Raw genomic sequence first — 17,166 nt, 5'->3', positions numbered from 1 at the left:
TCTCTACATTGCAGCTGATGTACCCAACGGACTGCCTCCAGGCCTCAGGTTTCTATAACCACCACCATCTGCCCTTTTCAACAGGGCCTTTTTAGGCTGTCCCGTATGAACAAATAATATAGCTCTAAACACTAGTATTGCTATATTTATATACCATAGTATTCACTGTAGTGTTTTTGCGGACATGACTAGTATTTACTAGTGTTTTTTGTTGTATTATCTGTCAGATGAGGGCAGTGGGAAGGTAGGCCCCTAAATGGCAGGTAATCCAACAAAGAAAACGAGTAGGCGGACAGTACATTGCAAAAACATTAGCAGCTCAGCATTGTACATGAGGACGCACAACTGCAACACGTTTTGACTACTAGAGTCTTCCTAAGGAAGCGTTAAGCTACTACTAGAGTCTTCCTCAGGCAGCGTTAAGCTACGACTAGAGTTCCTCAGGCAGCGTTAAGCTACTAGAGTCTTCCTCAGGCAGCGTTAAGCTACTACTAGAGTCTTCCTCAAGCAGCGTTAAGCTACTACTAGAGTCTTCCTCAGGCAGCGTTAAGCTACTACTAGAGTCTTCCTAAGGAAGCGTTAAGCTACTACTAGAGTCTTCCTCAGGCAGCGTTAAGCTACTACTAGAGTCTTCCTCAGGCAGCGTTAAGCTACTACTAGAGTCTTCCTCAGGCAGCGTTAAGCTACTACTAGAGTTCCTCAGGCAGCGTTAAGCTACTACTAGAGTCTTCCTAAGACAGTGTTAAGCTACTACTAGAGTCTTCCTAAGACAGCGTTAAGATACTACTAGAGTCTTCCTCAGGCAGCGTTAAGCTACTACTAGAGTCTTCCTAAGACAGCGTTAAGCTACAACTAGAGTCTCCTTCAGGCAGCGTTAAGATACTACTAGAGTCTTCCTCAGGCAGCGTTAAGCTACTACTAGAGTCTTCCTAAGACAGCGTTAAGCTACAACTAGAGTCTCCTTCAGGCAGCGTTAAGCTACTACTAGAGTCTTCCTAAGACAGTGTTAAGCTACTACTAGAGTCTTCCTAAGACAGCGTTAAGATACTACTAGAGTCTTCCTCAGGCAGCGTTAAGCTACTACTAGAGTCTTCCTCAGGCAGCGTTAAGCTACTACTAGAGTCTTCCTCAGGCAGCGTTAAGCTACTACTAGAGTCTTCCTCAGGCAGCGTTAAGCTACTTCTAGAGTCTTCCTAAGACAGCGTTAAGATACTACTAGATTCTCCCTAAGGCAGCGTTAAGCTACTCCTATTTGTATTGCTGTGTAAATATGTTGTTGACATAGAAGTGGGGGCTTTCTCCTTGAAGACACCTACTAGGGAAATACAAAGAGCACATTTTCCATAACCTGAAGGTAGGTCAATTTATTTGGTTGTTCCAAAATTCGTTACAATTTCAAATCAATTTGGTTACAATTCTAAAACAAACAATTCAAACAATAAGTAATCAATCCAACTTAATCTCATCAAATCAAAAGAAAAACCAACAAGAAAAAAGATATAAAAACGAATGAATGCATTAAATTAAGAAACAGGTATCAATAATTAGTCTATTAATTAGTTAGTCAGTCATGGTTGTTCTGGTTGAGTGTCTTTGTGTTGGAGGATGGGAAGCGGGGTGGTCTGGGCTAGCAGTCTGGATGGAGGGGGTAGTTGTGGTTGATCAGTGCTGTGTCCAGGGTTGGTGCTGGTGTTTGGGCTGGGACCAGGAAAACCTGGGTTTGTGTTGAGGCCAGGTTGGAAATCATATTGGTACTAGGACTGGAAACCAGGGGTTGGTGCTGGGTCTGTTGCTGGGGACCTGGGAAGAACATGAACCGGGAACTGGGTGATGCTGGGTCGGGATTTGTAGAGGGGAGGAAGGACAACCTGAGAAGCAAGTAGAGACAGCAGGGAGCCATAGACCCAGAGGCCAATGGTTGTACTTCCCTGTGGCCTGCTTACTCCAGGTGAAGGTCTGGTGTTTGGTCCCACCTCCGCGCCACATCCGGTGTGATGATGAATGGTTCTGGTTCTGTGAGAGGCTCAGTGAAGAAGGAGGAAGGGGGAAGAGATGGAGAGGGAATGGGGTGGTGGAGGGTATGTCCATCGGCTGGTGTTGGAGGAGGATCGATGTGGTGGCAAGGCTGGAGGCTGGAAGACAGAGGGAGCATACAGGGCCAGACCCTCCTGGCTACGGAGCACTCACAAACAGTTGGTGGGTGTGTTCAGTGCGAGTGCCACCGTGGGGGAAGTTTTCTGTAGGTATCTTGTGGCGTTATAGATGGATTCTCTGGGGAAGAGGCAAACATGAACAGCCAGCCATCTGAGGAAAGTCCTGTTCGGATGTTGTCAGGGTCATGATTATTGTTTATTTGGGGGGGTCCAGGTTTGATCATTTAGTTGCAGGGGTGGATGAGGGAGGTGGATGAGTGCATCTAGCGGGTTGTTTGTGTTATTAGGTGGTTCTTGGCTGTTCAAAGGTCTTGACGTGCCACACCACTGACTGCCTGGTGCTCCCCTGTACTAACTTGATGGTGGACTGGAGGTGCGAAGGGTCTGGACTGAGGCTGTAGGTATGTCGGTAGGTAGGACTGGGGTCTGAACGTATAGTTCAGAGCTTCTGCTCTTTACTATAACCTGTAGGGAACTCAATATATGGACTATACTCACTTATGGGTGGCACAAATTGGGATATGTGAATGGGTAGTATTTACTAAAGTGTTTTTTTAATGTATTATCTTTGGCAGAAATGGGAGCTTTCTCCACGAGGAAAACTCCTGGGCAAATACTATGAGCAAATGTTCCATATTCTGTAGAACTGGCATCTGAACAGATAGTTCAGTGCCTCTGCTCTTTTCTATAACCTGTGGGGAACACAATGTATGGTTCATACTTCACATGTAAGTTTCTCATGATTGGGATATGGGGGATGGTAATGGGTGGAGTATATGCAAATTAAATAATGTAGTAATACTATAGTTTAAAAAACATAGTGTTTTTGCATATAATACTGTAGTGTTTAATATAGTATTCACCAGTGTACTACAAAATTCTATCGTAAGCACTACATTATCAAAGAATACTACAGTGTGGAGTATAGTATTCTACAATATACTACCAAATTATATAGTAAGTACTACACATGACCGAGGGATACTACAGAGTGTAGTTTAGTATTTTACAGTATACAAATCAAACTTTATTTGTTGTATAAACATATTCAGCAGATGTTATTGCAGGTGTAGTGAAATGCTTGTCAGGAGCCATGAACAGGGTGACCATGTCTATTGGTGCCATACGACAGTTTACTTCAGTTTACTACAGTTTACTTCAGTTTACTACAGTTTACTTCAGTTTACTTCAGTTTACTACAGTTTACTATAGTTTACTATAGTTTACTTCAGTTTACTACAGTTTACTTCAGTTTACTATAGTTTACTACAGTTTACTACAGTTTACTTCAATTTACTACAGTTTACTTCAGTTTACTACAGTTTACTTCAGTTTACTATAGTTTACTTCAGAATACTACAGTTTACTTCAGTTTACTTCAGAATACTATACAATTCTAAAGTAAGTACCATGGTATTCTATAGCAAACTGTAGTATTTTTTATGTGGGGTCAACCTCTCTTTTCACACTTTCAACATGTCTCAATTTATTCAGTGGAATGGACCGATTGCCTGGTCCCAGATCTGTTTGTGCTCTTGTCTACTCTATTGTCAAGCCAAACAGTATTATTTGAATGTGCTGTGAATGGCAATTCAGCTTTTTGCTGCCAAGTACGGCCTACATGTAATAATAATAATAATGATAAACTACCACTAACTAAAATGTCATTCATTTCTAATTAGGAGTTAGCAAGAGAGCAGTAAGAGACTTGCAAGCAGGCCACTGGACTGATGCATCACAAACACATACCATGAGTCATGCTGCTTCCATGCTAATAACAAAAGGACTCATACATCACACAAGACAACAGAAACTTGGTAAGGGTGTGAACAGGATACCGATGCCATCCAGCAAGGTGTTTCACTCAGAACTATTTCCCGTGAGAAATTTGTGGAGTGCTATTTATAACTTTAGTGTACTGTAGTAGTACTGCGTTAAAGAGGAAGAGGATCATTTATTTGAATGTTAGAAATAATCTAATCATCAAGAGGTGTGCAGAGAGGAAATATTTTGTTTACAATTAGTCCTTCCACATACAGTGCCTTGCGAAAGAATTCAGCCCCCTTGAACTTAGCGACCTTTTGCCACATTTCAGGCTTCAAGCATAAAGATATAAAACTGTATTTTTTTGTGAAGAATCAACAACAAGTGGGACACAATCATGAAGTGGAACGACATTTATTGGATATTTCAAACTTTTTTAACAAATCAAAAACTGAAAAATTGGGCGTGCAAAATTATTCAGCCCCTTTACTTTCAGTGCAGCAAACTCTCTCCAGAAGTTCATCTCTGAATGATCCAATGTTGACCTAAATGACTAATGATGATAAATACAATCCACCTGTGTGTAATCAAGTCTCCGTATAAATGCACCTGCACTGTGATAGTCTCAGAAGTCTGTTAAAAGCGCAGAGAGCATCATGAAGAACAAGGAACACACCAGGCAGGTCCGAGATACTGTTGTGAAGAAGTTTAAAGCCGGATTTGGATACAAAAAGATTTCCCAAGCTTTAAACATCCCAAGGAGCACTGTGCAAGCGATAATATTGAAATGGAAGGAGTATCAGACCACTGCAAATCTACCAAGACCTGGCCGTCCCTCTAAACTTTCAGCTCATACAAGGAGAAGACTGATCAGAGATGCAGCCAAGAGGCCCATGATCACTTTGGATGAACTGCAGAGATCTACAGCTGAGGTGGGAGACTCTGTCCATAGGACAACAATCAGCCGTATATTGCACAAATCTGGCCTTTATGGAAGAGTGGCAAGAAGAAAGCCATTTCATAAAGATATCCATAAAAAGTGTTGTTTAAAGTTTGCCACAAGCCACCTGGGAGACACACCAAACATGTGGAAGAAGGTGCTCTGGTCAGATGAAACCAAAATTGAACTTTTTGGCAACAATGCAAAACGTTATGTTTGGCGTAAAAGCAACACAGCTCATCACCCTGAACACACCATCCCCACTGTCAAACATGGTGGTGGCAGCATCATGGTTTGGGCCTGCTTTTCTTCAGCAGGGACAGGGAAGATGGTTAAAATTGATGGGAAGATGGATGGAGCCAAATACAGGACCATTCTGGAAGAAAACCTGATGGAGTCTGCAAAAGACCTGAGACTGGGACGGAGATTTGTCTTCCAACAAGACAATGATCCAAAACATAAAGCAAAATCTACAATGGAATGGTTCAAAAATAAACATATCCAGGTGTTAGAATGGCCAAGTCAAAGTCCAGACCTGAATCCAATCGAGAATCTGTGGAAAGAACTGAAAACTGCTGTTCACAAATGCTCTCCATCCAACCTCACTGAGCTCGAGCTGTTTTGCAAGGAGGAATGGGAAAAATTTTCAGTCTCTCGATGTGCAAAACTGATAGAGACATACCCCAAGCGACTTACAGCTGTAATCGCAGCAAAAGGTGGCGCTACAAAGTATTAACTTAAGGGGGCTGAATAATTTTGCACGCCCAATTTTTCAGTTTTTGATTTGTTAAAAAAGTTTGAAATATCCAATAAATGTTGTTCCACTTCATGACTGTGTCCCACAATTTTATATATTTATGTTTGAAGCCTGAAATGTGGAAAAAGGTCGCAAAGTTCAAGGGGGCCGAATACTTTCGCAAGGCACTGTATGTCAGCTAATACATGTGGCGCTAATACTTGACCTACTTTATGCATGTGTTTGTGCTATCACTCGCCATTTAAATGGGTATAATTTTCCTTGGAGGGATGTTGTTGTTGTAGGCTGCAAGATTACTGACCTATGAAGAAACCAGAATATGTGCTATCAGTAACAATTGAATTTAGCGGATACGTGCTTAACAAAGGTTATCCGTTGATGTCATATGACAAGTCAGGCTGCAAAATCGAATAGAGTCTGGACAAACGCTTTTTTTTTTATGAACAAAAGGTTGAATTCTAGTCAAATATCCAGTGTAGCCAAAGTCCGTGGACTAGTTTTATGTAACTCTCTATGTCCCCATTGATTTGTCAATCACTTTGTTTGACATGTTAATGAGACAACCAGAAAGGAGGGCGTAATATAGTATGTTGGCCTCATAAAAGTTAACAGAAATGTCAATAACATAGCTGAGGTAGGGAGGTCAGGTCATGGTGTAAATGTTTAGTCAGCATTTGTAGTGCCAAACAAGTGAAGCCACATGGCAAGTGGCAACAACCCTGTGCTTGAGTGGCATGCCTACAATGAGCGAATTTCACAGCTCACACAGGTAGATATGTAATACTATCACTCCTACAGAGCAGACCTCACACTCTCCAACAAACAAGGGTAGAGTTGACTGAAGCCATGCTTGTGTTGCATTCTAGGACATAAATATCCTTCTGAGAAAAACAGCCCATGTGATTTAAAAAAAAAAAGAGTGTATTTCTTAATCTTTTTATTCTGTCAACAACACTCATGACAAATTCTATACATGTAATAATTCTCCAGTCATCATAAAAAGCTTTATGGAGGGAAGACACTGTCAGAGGTGGAAAGTAACGAATTATAACTTTTACTTGAGTAGTTTTACTTCTAGTGAGATTTCATTAAAGTAACAGTACTTCTACTTGTGTAGGATATTTCAGTACTCTTCCCACCCCTGGACACTGTATTTGCTTATAATTTACTGTATGTGTAGTGCTTGACTTGAACAGGAACACACCAGTTTGTTTTCTACTGCTTGAGTTCCGGTCCCTCTTATAGAATATCGGCTATTTTATGGCACCTAAATAAATACAGTACTGTGTGGTACCCAGAAGAGTACCAGCACTTACTTCAGTCCACTTCAAGCACGTTGTATGTGTACATAGCAGTGATATCTTGTGGTGACAGATACCTGCATAGGACCCTGTTTCACCAAGGAGGTAGACAGAAGAAGTAAACACTGTCCAAACCAATGCGAGATGATAAAATGCAAATTCCTGTTGATATAGCTCTGCTTTCACCTAGTCATCCCAGCTTGTGCCATGTGTTTCTATACTGAGCTCAGTTAACAACAAATACATTGCTACATGTGTAAAATGCATACCTTTCAATAGTTGCGAATGAAAACCCTTGTACCATCCCGTATCCCATATCAATTCACAAAACAGACCTTCATTTTTATCCATAACTGAAAACAAAGCTTCAGCTAATTGACACAATGTTGCGATTGTGACCTCAATATTGTTTTCTGATACCAGTGATTCTAAAGTTAAATTGCAGTAAAGTCACAGACCGTAAATCTGAGCCAGAGATTACTTTCTATCCATGACATGAGGTATTTGTAATTATGGTGAACTATCCCTTTAAAAAGATTACAGGGACCCAATTGTCTGTCTAAAACGACCCACTTCCTGTCTATTATTAAAAAGATGATCCTCGGGGTATTTACTTTAATCTTGGCATTGTCTTGTGCTGGATCTGTTTTACTACTTTATTGTTGGACAAAGTTAGATTGACCTCTCATCAGATTATATTTTGTACTACCATTTGACATTTTAAGATTGTTAATCATCATACTAGCACACTAAAATCCCTGAAATCAAGTCAAGACTAGGAGAGGTGGGGGAAGGTAAGTAGCGTGTGTTCTCACACAGCAGAGAATAAGGGGAGGAGTCATACGATGGGCTCCCGGGTGGCGCAGCGGTCTAAGGCACAGCATCTCAGTGCAAGAGTCATCACTACAGACTCTGGTTTGATTCCAGGCTGTGTCACAACCGGTCCCATAGGGCGGCGCACAATTGGCCAGCATCGTCTGGTTTAGGGTTTGGCTGGGGTAGGCCATCATTGTAAATAAGAATTTGTTCTTAACTGACTTGCATCACTTTCCCAATTGTCCCAGGTTCACCCAAAGCTCAAACCCTTGCACCATCACAGAGGTCGCTGGCTGGAGTTACATGGAACTCCAGCAGCAGTGGTCAGCTGTCAGAAGGTTTTACTATGCCTGCTGTGTGTGTGTTTGTAACCAATCTGTTATCCACCAGAAGGCAGTTGAAAACAAGCTGCACCCAGAAGAGTCAATTACATGGATACACACAAACCAGTCATCGGTAAATATATCTAACTCACTTCTGAAGAAGAAGGGAGACATGCTGCGCATCTTGTCAGTATGTTAGTAAGAATATCTTACAATAAAACTATGCAAATTATTTTACGCTATTATTTTTCACTATGTCATCTGTCTATGAGAATTACTATTGTGAAATGACATTCCAATTGCTGATATCTATTGCATACATTCTGTCCAAAATACACATGGCTAGCCTAGCTTTCCCCATGTGTCCAATTTGTTATTACAATTAGTATAATGCTATGATCTTTACATCTCTTTAATCAATTTAAATTTCTCTCTGAGCTGGTGACAAAAATAGGAAATTTGAACGTGTGCTTTTCTTGGATCGTTTGCTATTCATGCCTTTACACCCACGGACTGGCGATCATCCTTAATATCCTCCTTCAATAATGGATTTCAGTTACTATTCATATTCACTTACTCCAGAGAATTGTCAAGCCATCTAGCACAGAAATTGTGGCTGCTGGCCATCATTTAAAAGGTGTCTTAAAATAACCTAATCATCAACAGACAGCAGATTATTTGAGTGTGTGTATGTATGTATGTATGTATGTATGTATGTATGTATGTATGTATGTATGTATGTATGTATGTATGTATGTATGTATGTATGTTGAGGTGATATCCATATTTTGGACTGTTGGATTTGTATTTTATTTTATTTAACCTTTATTTAACTAGGCAAGTCAGTTAAGAACAAGTTCTTATTTACAATGACGTCCTACCCCGGCCAAACCCTAACCCGGACGACACTGGGTCAATTGTGCTCTGCCCTATGGGACTCCCAATCACGCCCGGTTGTGATACAGCCTGGAATCGAACCAGGGTCTGTAGTGACACCTCTAGCACTGAAATGCAGTGCATCACTCGGGGTGACCTTTCTTTCTTTCTGCCTGCCTGCCTGCCTGGTCTGTCTTGTCTGTCTTGTCTGTCTTGTCTGTCTTGTCTGTCTGCCTGTCTGTCTGTCTGTCTGTCGAGCTGATGACCAGTAAATGAGCTACAAAGATCGAAATGATCAGCTGCGCCCTCTGCTGGTGTAGCCAAATCAGTAAAGAGGATGGTTACACTTGTAGACGACTTCATGGTGACGTTTTTTAAATTAAATTACATTTTTACATTTTGTTTAATTTTTTTAATTGAAGAAAAATCAGTATACATATAAGAAGTATACAAACAGACAATGATAACATATGCTAGGGGGTATACAAAGACCTTAAAAGATGCACACACATTGATTGTTTTGACAGCTTTCTTATTAGAAGAATGTATAATGGTCTTAATGTACTGCTCGAATTCCTTATAGAGAACACAGAAGCGTGGTTGAATTTACATGTATGAATATGACATTTTGCCATTAGCACAATTAGATCTATAAGGTAAAATTATTTTTCTTTATCTTTATTATGGTTAAGGAAACCGAGCAGCACATTCTCCCATAAAAAAACAAAAGTCATCAAGAATATTAACAATTATAAAACTGTGAATATCTTTCCATAATTGTTTTACATGTAGACAATGTCAAAATAAATGTGAAACTGTTTCTGGATGCTCAACACAAAAAGTACTATCAATGTTAATGTCTTTTTTAAGTTTCTTCAGGTAATGATTCGCAGGGTAATAATTATGGATCATTCTGAAAGATACCTCTTTGACCTTGTTAACAAGCAAGTATTTGTGTGGTAATAACTAGACTTTTTCCCAACAGATATTAGTGACCAATGTATTCCAGTAACTTGTGACATAAGGAATGGATACAATATCCCTTTGAAATAAAGCACTTTTAGACCTATTGTTCTGAGGGAGCAAGGAGAAACATATTTTCCTTATTGGAGAGTCCACTGGATTAAGCGAGGGTAGGTCAAGAAGGTGAGGTCTGGCGACACCTCTAAATAACATGACAGTTCCAGATGGAATAGCATCAAAGACGTCATGGCGACGTTGGCTGGCTAAACTCAGTAGAAAACGTCATCGGGTCTAACGGTCGTCTCGCGCCAAACTGCGCATGTGCAGGCCATCAAATCGAAGGCACTCATATATTATATTTATTTTTTTGACGAAAATGAAAACGTGTCAGTTTGTCACTTTCACGGGGTTGGAGTACTAACATGTTCAACTACTTAAGACATTGGCTCAAATCTAGGTTGTCTTTAAAATGTGAGAAAATTAACAACTAAGAACAAATGTTTCACTTGTCTCATTGACTTCACGAACTCTAAACCCCGGCCTGGTCTATTTGGTCTGTTTCACAAGCCTTCCCGGAAGTCTTGCGATGTTGTGCCTCTGAGTTTTGAAACTCTGTGGGACGGTTCGGCTCAACAGATGTGGTCTCATTAAAGTTTTAAAATTCAATATGAAAATGGCTTCCATAACGACCAAAGAGCTTTTTGATGCACAACTCCTGGTAATAACGTTTTATTGTCCTCTATATGTATTTAAATTGTTGGAAGTTGCCAGCAAACGATACTCTACACAATATTATTTTAACGTTGAGTAAAACTTATAAGCTTCTTCGCTAAGAACAAAGGAAACCAAAATAGCTAACCGGCCAGCCAGGTTGCCAACAACAAACACAGTAATTATATTTTGTGTGTATGCTATGCTAGCTAACCTTGCTTTCTAACGTGCTTCACTTTAAACATACGTTTTTTTCTTCTGTTTGCGTTGCTGTCTGACAACTCTTTTGGGATATTTCTGCCAACTTCTAGAGACAGTAAATAATGATCACCGTAGGAGGAGTTGTCAGACAGCACAACCAGATCTGAGCCCAGGCTAGAATATTAGGTATTGCATTATCTAATGACAGAACGTATTGGCTGACTGTTAGACCTGGCTCATACTAGCTTTTGTTTTCTCATAAGGAAGGTGACTTCATCACAGCTACTCACCACAATGCACAACGTTTGGAAGATAGAGTTTCCCAACAAAAGACAGAGTTTCTCAGAAATGCAGAGAAACTCAGAAAACAGTAAGTTCCTCGTATTAATTTGCAGGGGAATTGAGATTATACATGCACATCTATTGTATTGAGACTCATTTTCTATTGTTCTTAAAACAGGATTGAGAAACTTGAGAAAGAGAAGATGTTGAATACACAAAACAGGAAGAATGGTCTTTCAGATGGATTTAGAGTATTGGAAGAGTTTGATAAAGGTCTTCAGGATGATCGAAATACTGAGCGTGTGTATTTTTGTGGTTTTAGTACTCTTTGTATGTCACATTCAATATTTTACTGACTAAAACGTAATTTGAACATCTTTAATAATAATGTTGCTCATGTTCTTTGTCCCTCAGAAATGAACGTGCAAAAGCATCTGATGAAAATCCATAATGGTGTAAATAAATTTCAGATGCAGCTGACTGACGTGAAGCCTACCCCTGAGTGTAAGTCATATGCTGGTTGATGGTTAAACATGTGCATGGAAACAGTACAGATTGGGGAGTCATGAAGTTCATGTTTTTATGAAGCCAGTTGAATTTGATACCCACTTCACCTCCCTTTATACAGGCTGTTATACTTTAACTACTTAGAAATGCTGTTGATTGTTTTTTAGTAATTGAGAAACTGAAAGACATAATGACAGAAGTTGAAAATTCAATCAACACTTTCAAGGGGGATCAACGTCAAAGGTATGAGATGTTCAATATTTTAACAGCTGTCAGCTGTCATGTAATGCATGTTTCAAAATGACTTGATTATAGTTTAGACTGAGATGAAAAGCCTCTTTCTTATTTTTTTTAGTTTTGAGGATCTATTGAAAGAGGAAAGAACATGCAGCCAGGAGATATGTGCTTTTGAAAAGAAGATTGAGACTTGGTCTTTGGCTGTAAAAGCAGACCCAAAGTTGCCCCCTGCTCCCCCAGGCAAGGTGTGTCTGGCCAAAGCCCTAGAGGAAGACCTCCCACCAGAGGTGACCGCACTAGAGAGGTTCCTGCAGCAAACTGGAGGGAAGCAGGGGGGCTGGGACCAGTATGACCATCAGAGCTTTCTGAAAGTGTGGACCAAGCACAATGGCAAACCAGCCTATAGGAAAGAGGCTTTGCTCTACCTGCCAGGCAGAACCCCAGACAATGTTGAACAGCATGAAGATTGGTATCTTGAGCTCCTGTACCTCCAGGAGAAGAAGAAAGAGGTAGACTGGGCATCACTTTGTAGGCAATGTAATGAGTTTCCAGTCACTTTCAACTGTAGATGGCTAGAACAGTACCGCCATTTATGAGCTCTGAAATGTCAGTCAGCTATTTGTTTTGAACTGTTAAATCGCATGAATATACTCGGAATATTTGTTTTGTCTTATAATTTTGCTAATTTTCACTCTCCATGCACCAGGCCATTTACCGGTGGAAGGTTGAGAGACAGCAGGAGAGGGCTGCAAGGCTGCAGCACCAGGATGAGCTGGAGAACGTTGCCAGGAGGGAGAGGGAGGCGCAGGCTGAGACCCAGCAGCGTAGGGCTGAGGAGGAGAGGAGGGAGGCGGTGGCTCGCCTGGAAGGGTGGAAAAGGCAGCGCAGGCTGCGCCTGGAGCAGGAGGAGGAGCAGAGGCTCACTGGGGAGATCCTGCAGCGTAGACAAGCCAAGGAGGAGCGCAGGAGACAGCTGGAGGTGAAGCTGGTTCTGGAGGCCCACATTCGGCAGAAGAAGGAGGAGGAAGAACTTCTGACCATGCAGAAGGAGGAACAGGAACAGGCTGACATGGAGGAGAAGAAAAGACTGGCAGGCTACTGCATCAAACGCTTTCAGGAAAGGGTATGTGAAGGATCAGTATTTACAATGGTACTACTCAAGGTATTTTGTATATACAGTGCATTTGGGAAGTATTCAGACCCCTTGACTTTTTCCACATTTTGTTATAGCCTTACTCTAAAATGGATTAAATAAAACATTTTCCTCATCAATGGAGACACAATACCCCATAATGACAAGGCAAAAACAGGTTTTTAGAAATGTTTAAAAATAAAAAGCAGATACCTAATTTATATAAGTATTCAGACCCTTTGCTATGAGACTCGACATTGAGCTCAGGTGCATCCTGTTTCCATTGATCATTCTTGAGCTGTTTCTACAACTCGATTGGAGTCCACCTGTGTTAAATTCATTTGATTGGACATGATTTCAAATCAAATCAAAACTCTACCTACATGTATATATTACACCAATTACCTCGACTAACCAGTGCCCGCGCACAATGACTCTGTACCGGTACCCCCTGTATATAGCCTCACTTGTTATTTTACTGCTGCTGTTTAATTATTTGTTACTTTTATTTTCTATTTTTTACTTAACACTTATTTTAATAAATGTTTCTTCATTTCTTAAAGCATTGTTGGTTAAGGGCCTGTAAGTAAACATTTCACTGTAAGTTCTACAACAGTTGTATTCGGTGCATGTGACAAATAGAATTGGATTTAAATCAAATCCAATTGATAGGCACACACCTGTCTATATAAGGTCCCACAGTTGACAGTGCATGTCAGAGATAAAAACCAAGCCATGAGGTCGAAGAAATTGTCCGTAGAGCTCCGAGACAGGATTGTGTCGAGGTACAGATCTGGGGAAGGGTACCAAAACATTTCTGTAGCTTTGAAGGTTCCCAAGAACACAGTGGCCTCCATCGTTCTTAAATGGAGTTTGGAACCACCAAGACTCTTCCTAGAGCTGGCCGCCCGGCCAAACTGAGCAATCGTGGGGAGAAGGGCCTTTGGCCTGAATGCCAACCGTCAGGAGGAAACATAGCACCATCCCTACGGTGAAGCATGGTGGTGGCAGCATCATGCTATGGGGATGTTTTTCATCGGCAGGGACTGGGAGACTAGTCAGGATCAAGGGAAAGATGAACAGAGCAAAGTATAGAGAGATCCTCGATGAAAACCTGCTGAGGACCTCAGACCCCTTCATCTTCTAACAGGACAACAACCCTAAGCACACAGCCGAGACAACGCAGGAGTGGCTTCGGGACAAGTCTCTGAATGTCCTTGAATAGCCTAGCCAGAGCCCCGACTTGAACCCGATCAAATGACTCTGGAGAGACCTGAAAATAGCTGTGCAGCGACGCTCGCCATCCAACCTGACAGAGCTTGAGAGGATCTGCAGAGAAGAATGGGAGAAACTCCCAAATACAGGTGTGCGAAGTTTGTAGTCATTCCCAAGAAGACTTGAGGCTGTAATCGCTGCCAAAGGTGCTTCAACAAAGTACTGAGTACTATTTGAGGTTGCTCAGGTAGTATTTTTCTCAGTTATGTCTACTTGAGACTGGGGTGGAGGAAAGACTGGGGTGGAGGAAAGTCAAAGTATAATGGTTAACTGACTTATCTGCAGGACTTCCAGAAGTTGGAGACAAAAGTGCAGGAGAAACAGGAGAAGGAAAAGCAGGAGCTGGATAGACAAAAGAGACTGGCTAAGCTGAAGGAGAAGGTAAGACCTTACACAGCAGCAGGCACTGATTCCATTGTACACAATGTATGCCACCCAGTTATTTTCTGCTATTCATTTGATTTCATTAGGCAGAGGCTCATATCAGCAGAGACCCTTCCAGGCTTTGCAAACCCACCAAAGGATGGGAGGAACGCACCAAAGAGATTGGACCCACTGGGGGCGGACCTGTATTACAGATGTTTCATAGGTGAATTAGCCCAAAACATTTTCATCACCCACTTTTTCACTATCTTCTTTCTCTGTAACTAATCTATGCTCATCACCATCTTACAGGGCTGTCCCAAGCTGGAGACAAGGCTTATGAGGATGTCTGACTGGAACCAATATTTTCTATGCTAATTTGATTTTTATTTAATCATGCAAAATTCAATCCTCAGTGTGGTTATTTGTCATTTCAACACACTTGTATCTGTGCTTTGTGTCATTTCCACTTTTAAACAATACATTATCACATTTCTTATCTGAATTAAAACATGAATATCTGTCGGCCTACACCTGTTATTTGTCTTATTCTGAAATTAATATTATTATAGAAGTGCATTTGACGGTAAACATTTTACATTCTTCAAATATATTTAGCCTCCAGTGTACCAAAACGAAAAAAACATTTCAAACGTTGCAATGCAAAAGAATGGGAAACTGAGCAGAGTTGGGTTGGAAAACAGAAGGTTGAGCTCTGCTGAAGTCCCCATTTATCTTGTGTGATTTATTGAGGATGACCACCTGGATGAAACTTGAGAAACCCGTTTCGGATATGAAGAGGTGGTGGGTGAAGTAAAGGCTGTGAGGATCACGGGAAGTGGGCTTGGATCGCCTCTCAGGGAGATGGACAAGAGGGCGGTTACGCCCGAATGGTTGTTGGATGTGGAGATGTCGTCAGAGGAACCCATAGAGGTCGTTAAGAAAACGGGCAGGGGGAAAAGGAAGAAAGTGGAACATATTAAATGAGATTGAGGGTGAATTAACTGCGGTTGCAGGTGCAGTCATCCTGTCCGTGATTGAAGATGATTTTGGCCCAATTAGAGTGAGATTTTTGGACATAATGGAATGTTGCCTTCTGGTTGAACCATATGTGGTGTCAGGTTGTGTGGAGAAGAGGTTGGGTTGGTGAAAGTGGCTCGAAGTGGAATTGTGTTTTTCTGCCGTCCAGAGGGAGCGTGCGCTCCACACCATGCGACTGGGGTCAAGAACTGTGACTTGCTATGTTATTCGGAGCAGGGTGCCATTGAAAGGAGTGATAACTGGTGTGGCGATAAGTGTTGAGGAGGATTAACTGAAATTGAAGATTCTCAATATCTGTGATGCTCGCTGTGTCGTGCGACGCAGACCCGGTAGAGAGCGTTGCGAAACAGAGAAGACACTGTATTACCGAGTTGGGATGCAGAGTCTTTAAAAGATAAAGTCAAGTTAGGGTCTGTAAGTTATCCCGTGAGAGCTTTTGTCCTGAATTAATTAACGTGTTTGAGGTGTCAAGCTTATGGTCATGTGGCAGCAGTGTAGGAGGGAGATTCCTAGATGTGAGAAGTGTACAGGATGACATGAGACATAGGAATGTGTAGTATTGGTGGAAAAATGTGTGTGTTTATGTGAAAACTGTAGGGGTACCCATTTTGCTGGAGATGAGAGGTGTCCTGTGAGAGAAAGGCAGGTTGAGGTTGCCAGGATCAGAGCAGTACAGAAGGTGTCATATGCTGAGGCAGTGAAGAGAGTAGTACAGGAAGATTGGTCCAGAGTGAGGGATCCTGAAAGGGTCCCTGTGAGTAGGCTGAGGTCAATAGAGAGTGATAGGATGTGCTTCAGTAAGGTAGTTTTTTTGGTGGTCATGGTTGTCCACTGTACCGCAGGAATGGAACGTAAATCACAGAGGATAGATGTTGTGGTTGCAGAGAAGTACTTGGGTGTCACAGGAGGTTGGTGGCACCTTTAATTGGGGAGGATGGGCTTGTGGTAATGGCTGGAGCGGAATAGGTGGAATGTTAGAAAATGCATCAAACACATGGTTTGATGCCATTCCATTTGTGCTGTTGCAGACATTATAATCCGTCCTCCCCTCAGCAGCCTCCACTGTTGGGTGCATGAGATTTTATTACAGAAGAGTTACAAGGTGTTTTGAATAATAGTATCCCATCCTCCCAGGCGGCTGGCCTGGCTTAGGATCAGATAGGGCCAAAGTAGTGGAATAGTGGTGAGACTTTTAATGGGTGTAGGGTTTGTTGGTCTGGCAAATCTTTCACAAAGTGTAATGATACTACACAAATGTAGGCCTGATACACAGCCAATACAGTAGGTGGTGGAATGCACCTATAACATTTGTTTGCGGACCGCTATAATACCAAAGAAGAAGTAGAAGTGTAAAAGAAGGCACGTGTGGTGAGTCTCACCCATTTCGAGAACTATGATGTGTCATGCGTTGCTCTTCAGAGCAGGGTATTTGTAAAGGGGATAATACCTGGTGTCTTGAGGGACGTTTATGTTGGACAAATGAAGAATATCCCAGGAGTGGTTGATGCACATTGGATGAATCGT

The 17,166-nt window shown here is 41.5% G+C and overlaps 1 protein-coding gene across 4 annotated transcripts; it reads left to right on the top strand.

Moving 5' to 3' along the window:
- Positions 1–29: 29 nt before the first annotated feature.
- LOC110525258 (coiled-coil domain-containing protein 112) lies at positions 30–15,132 on the top strand. 4 transcript variants are annotated; one of them, XM_021605239.2, is made up of 10 exons: positions 30–48; positions 11,069–11,175; positions 11,266–11,387; positions 11,502–11,591; positions 11,762–11,837; positions 11,950–12,340; positions 12,538–12,954; positions 14,524–14,619; positions 14,709–14,827; positions 14,914–15,132. In XM_021605239.2, exons 3-10 carry the CDS (start codon positions 11,291–11,293, stop codon positions 14,942–14,944), a joined length of 1,317 nt encoding a protein of 438 aa, XP_021460914.2. In that variant the 5' UTR covers positions 30–48; positions 11,069–11,175; positions 11,266–11,290; the 3' UTR covers positions 14,945–15,132. The 4 variants fall into 4 exon arrangements, with proteins under 4 accessions (XP_021460914.2, XP_036835287.1, XP_021460913.2 ...); XM_036979392.1 differs by lacking the exon at positions 30–48 and adding an exon at positions 8,020–8,187; XM_021605238.2 differs by lacking the exon at positions 30–48 and adding an exon at positions 10,245–10,611.
- Positions 15,133–17,166: the final 2,034 nt, after the last annotated feature.

This window comes from Oncorhynchus mykiss, chromosome 6 (genome assembly GCF_013265735.2).
Source record: "Oncorhynchus mykiss isolate Arlee chromosome 6, USDA_OmykA_1.1, whole genome shotgun sequence".
NCBI classification, from domain to species: Eukaryota; Metazoa; Chordata; class Actinopteri; order Salmoniformes; family Salmonidae; genus Oncorhynchus; species Oncorhynchus mykiss.
The sequence above is the reverse complement of the archived record's forward strand: the minus strand, read 5'-3'. Positions and strand labels throughout refer to the sequence as shown.

Coding starts and splice junctions, on each gene's coding strand:
- LOC110525258 (XM_036979392.1), top strand. CDS start 8,035: ATGGAACTCCAGCAGCAGTGGTCAGCTGTCAGAAGGTTTTACTATGCC. Junction 12,341..12,537: donor TCCAGGAGAAGAAGAAAGAG/GTAGACTGGGCA, acceptor TCCATGCACCAG/GCCATTTACCGGTGGAAGGT. Junction 14,828..14,913: donor GTATTACAGATGTTTCATAG/GTGAATTAGCCC, acceptor ACCATCTTACAG/GGCTGTCCCAAGCTGGAGAC.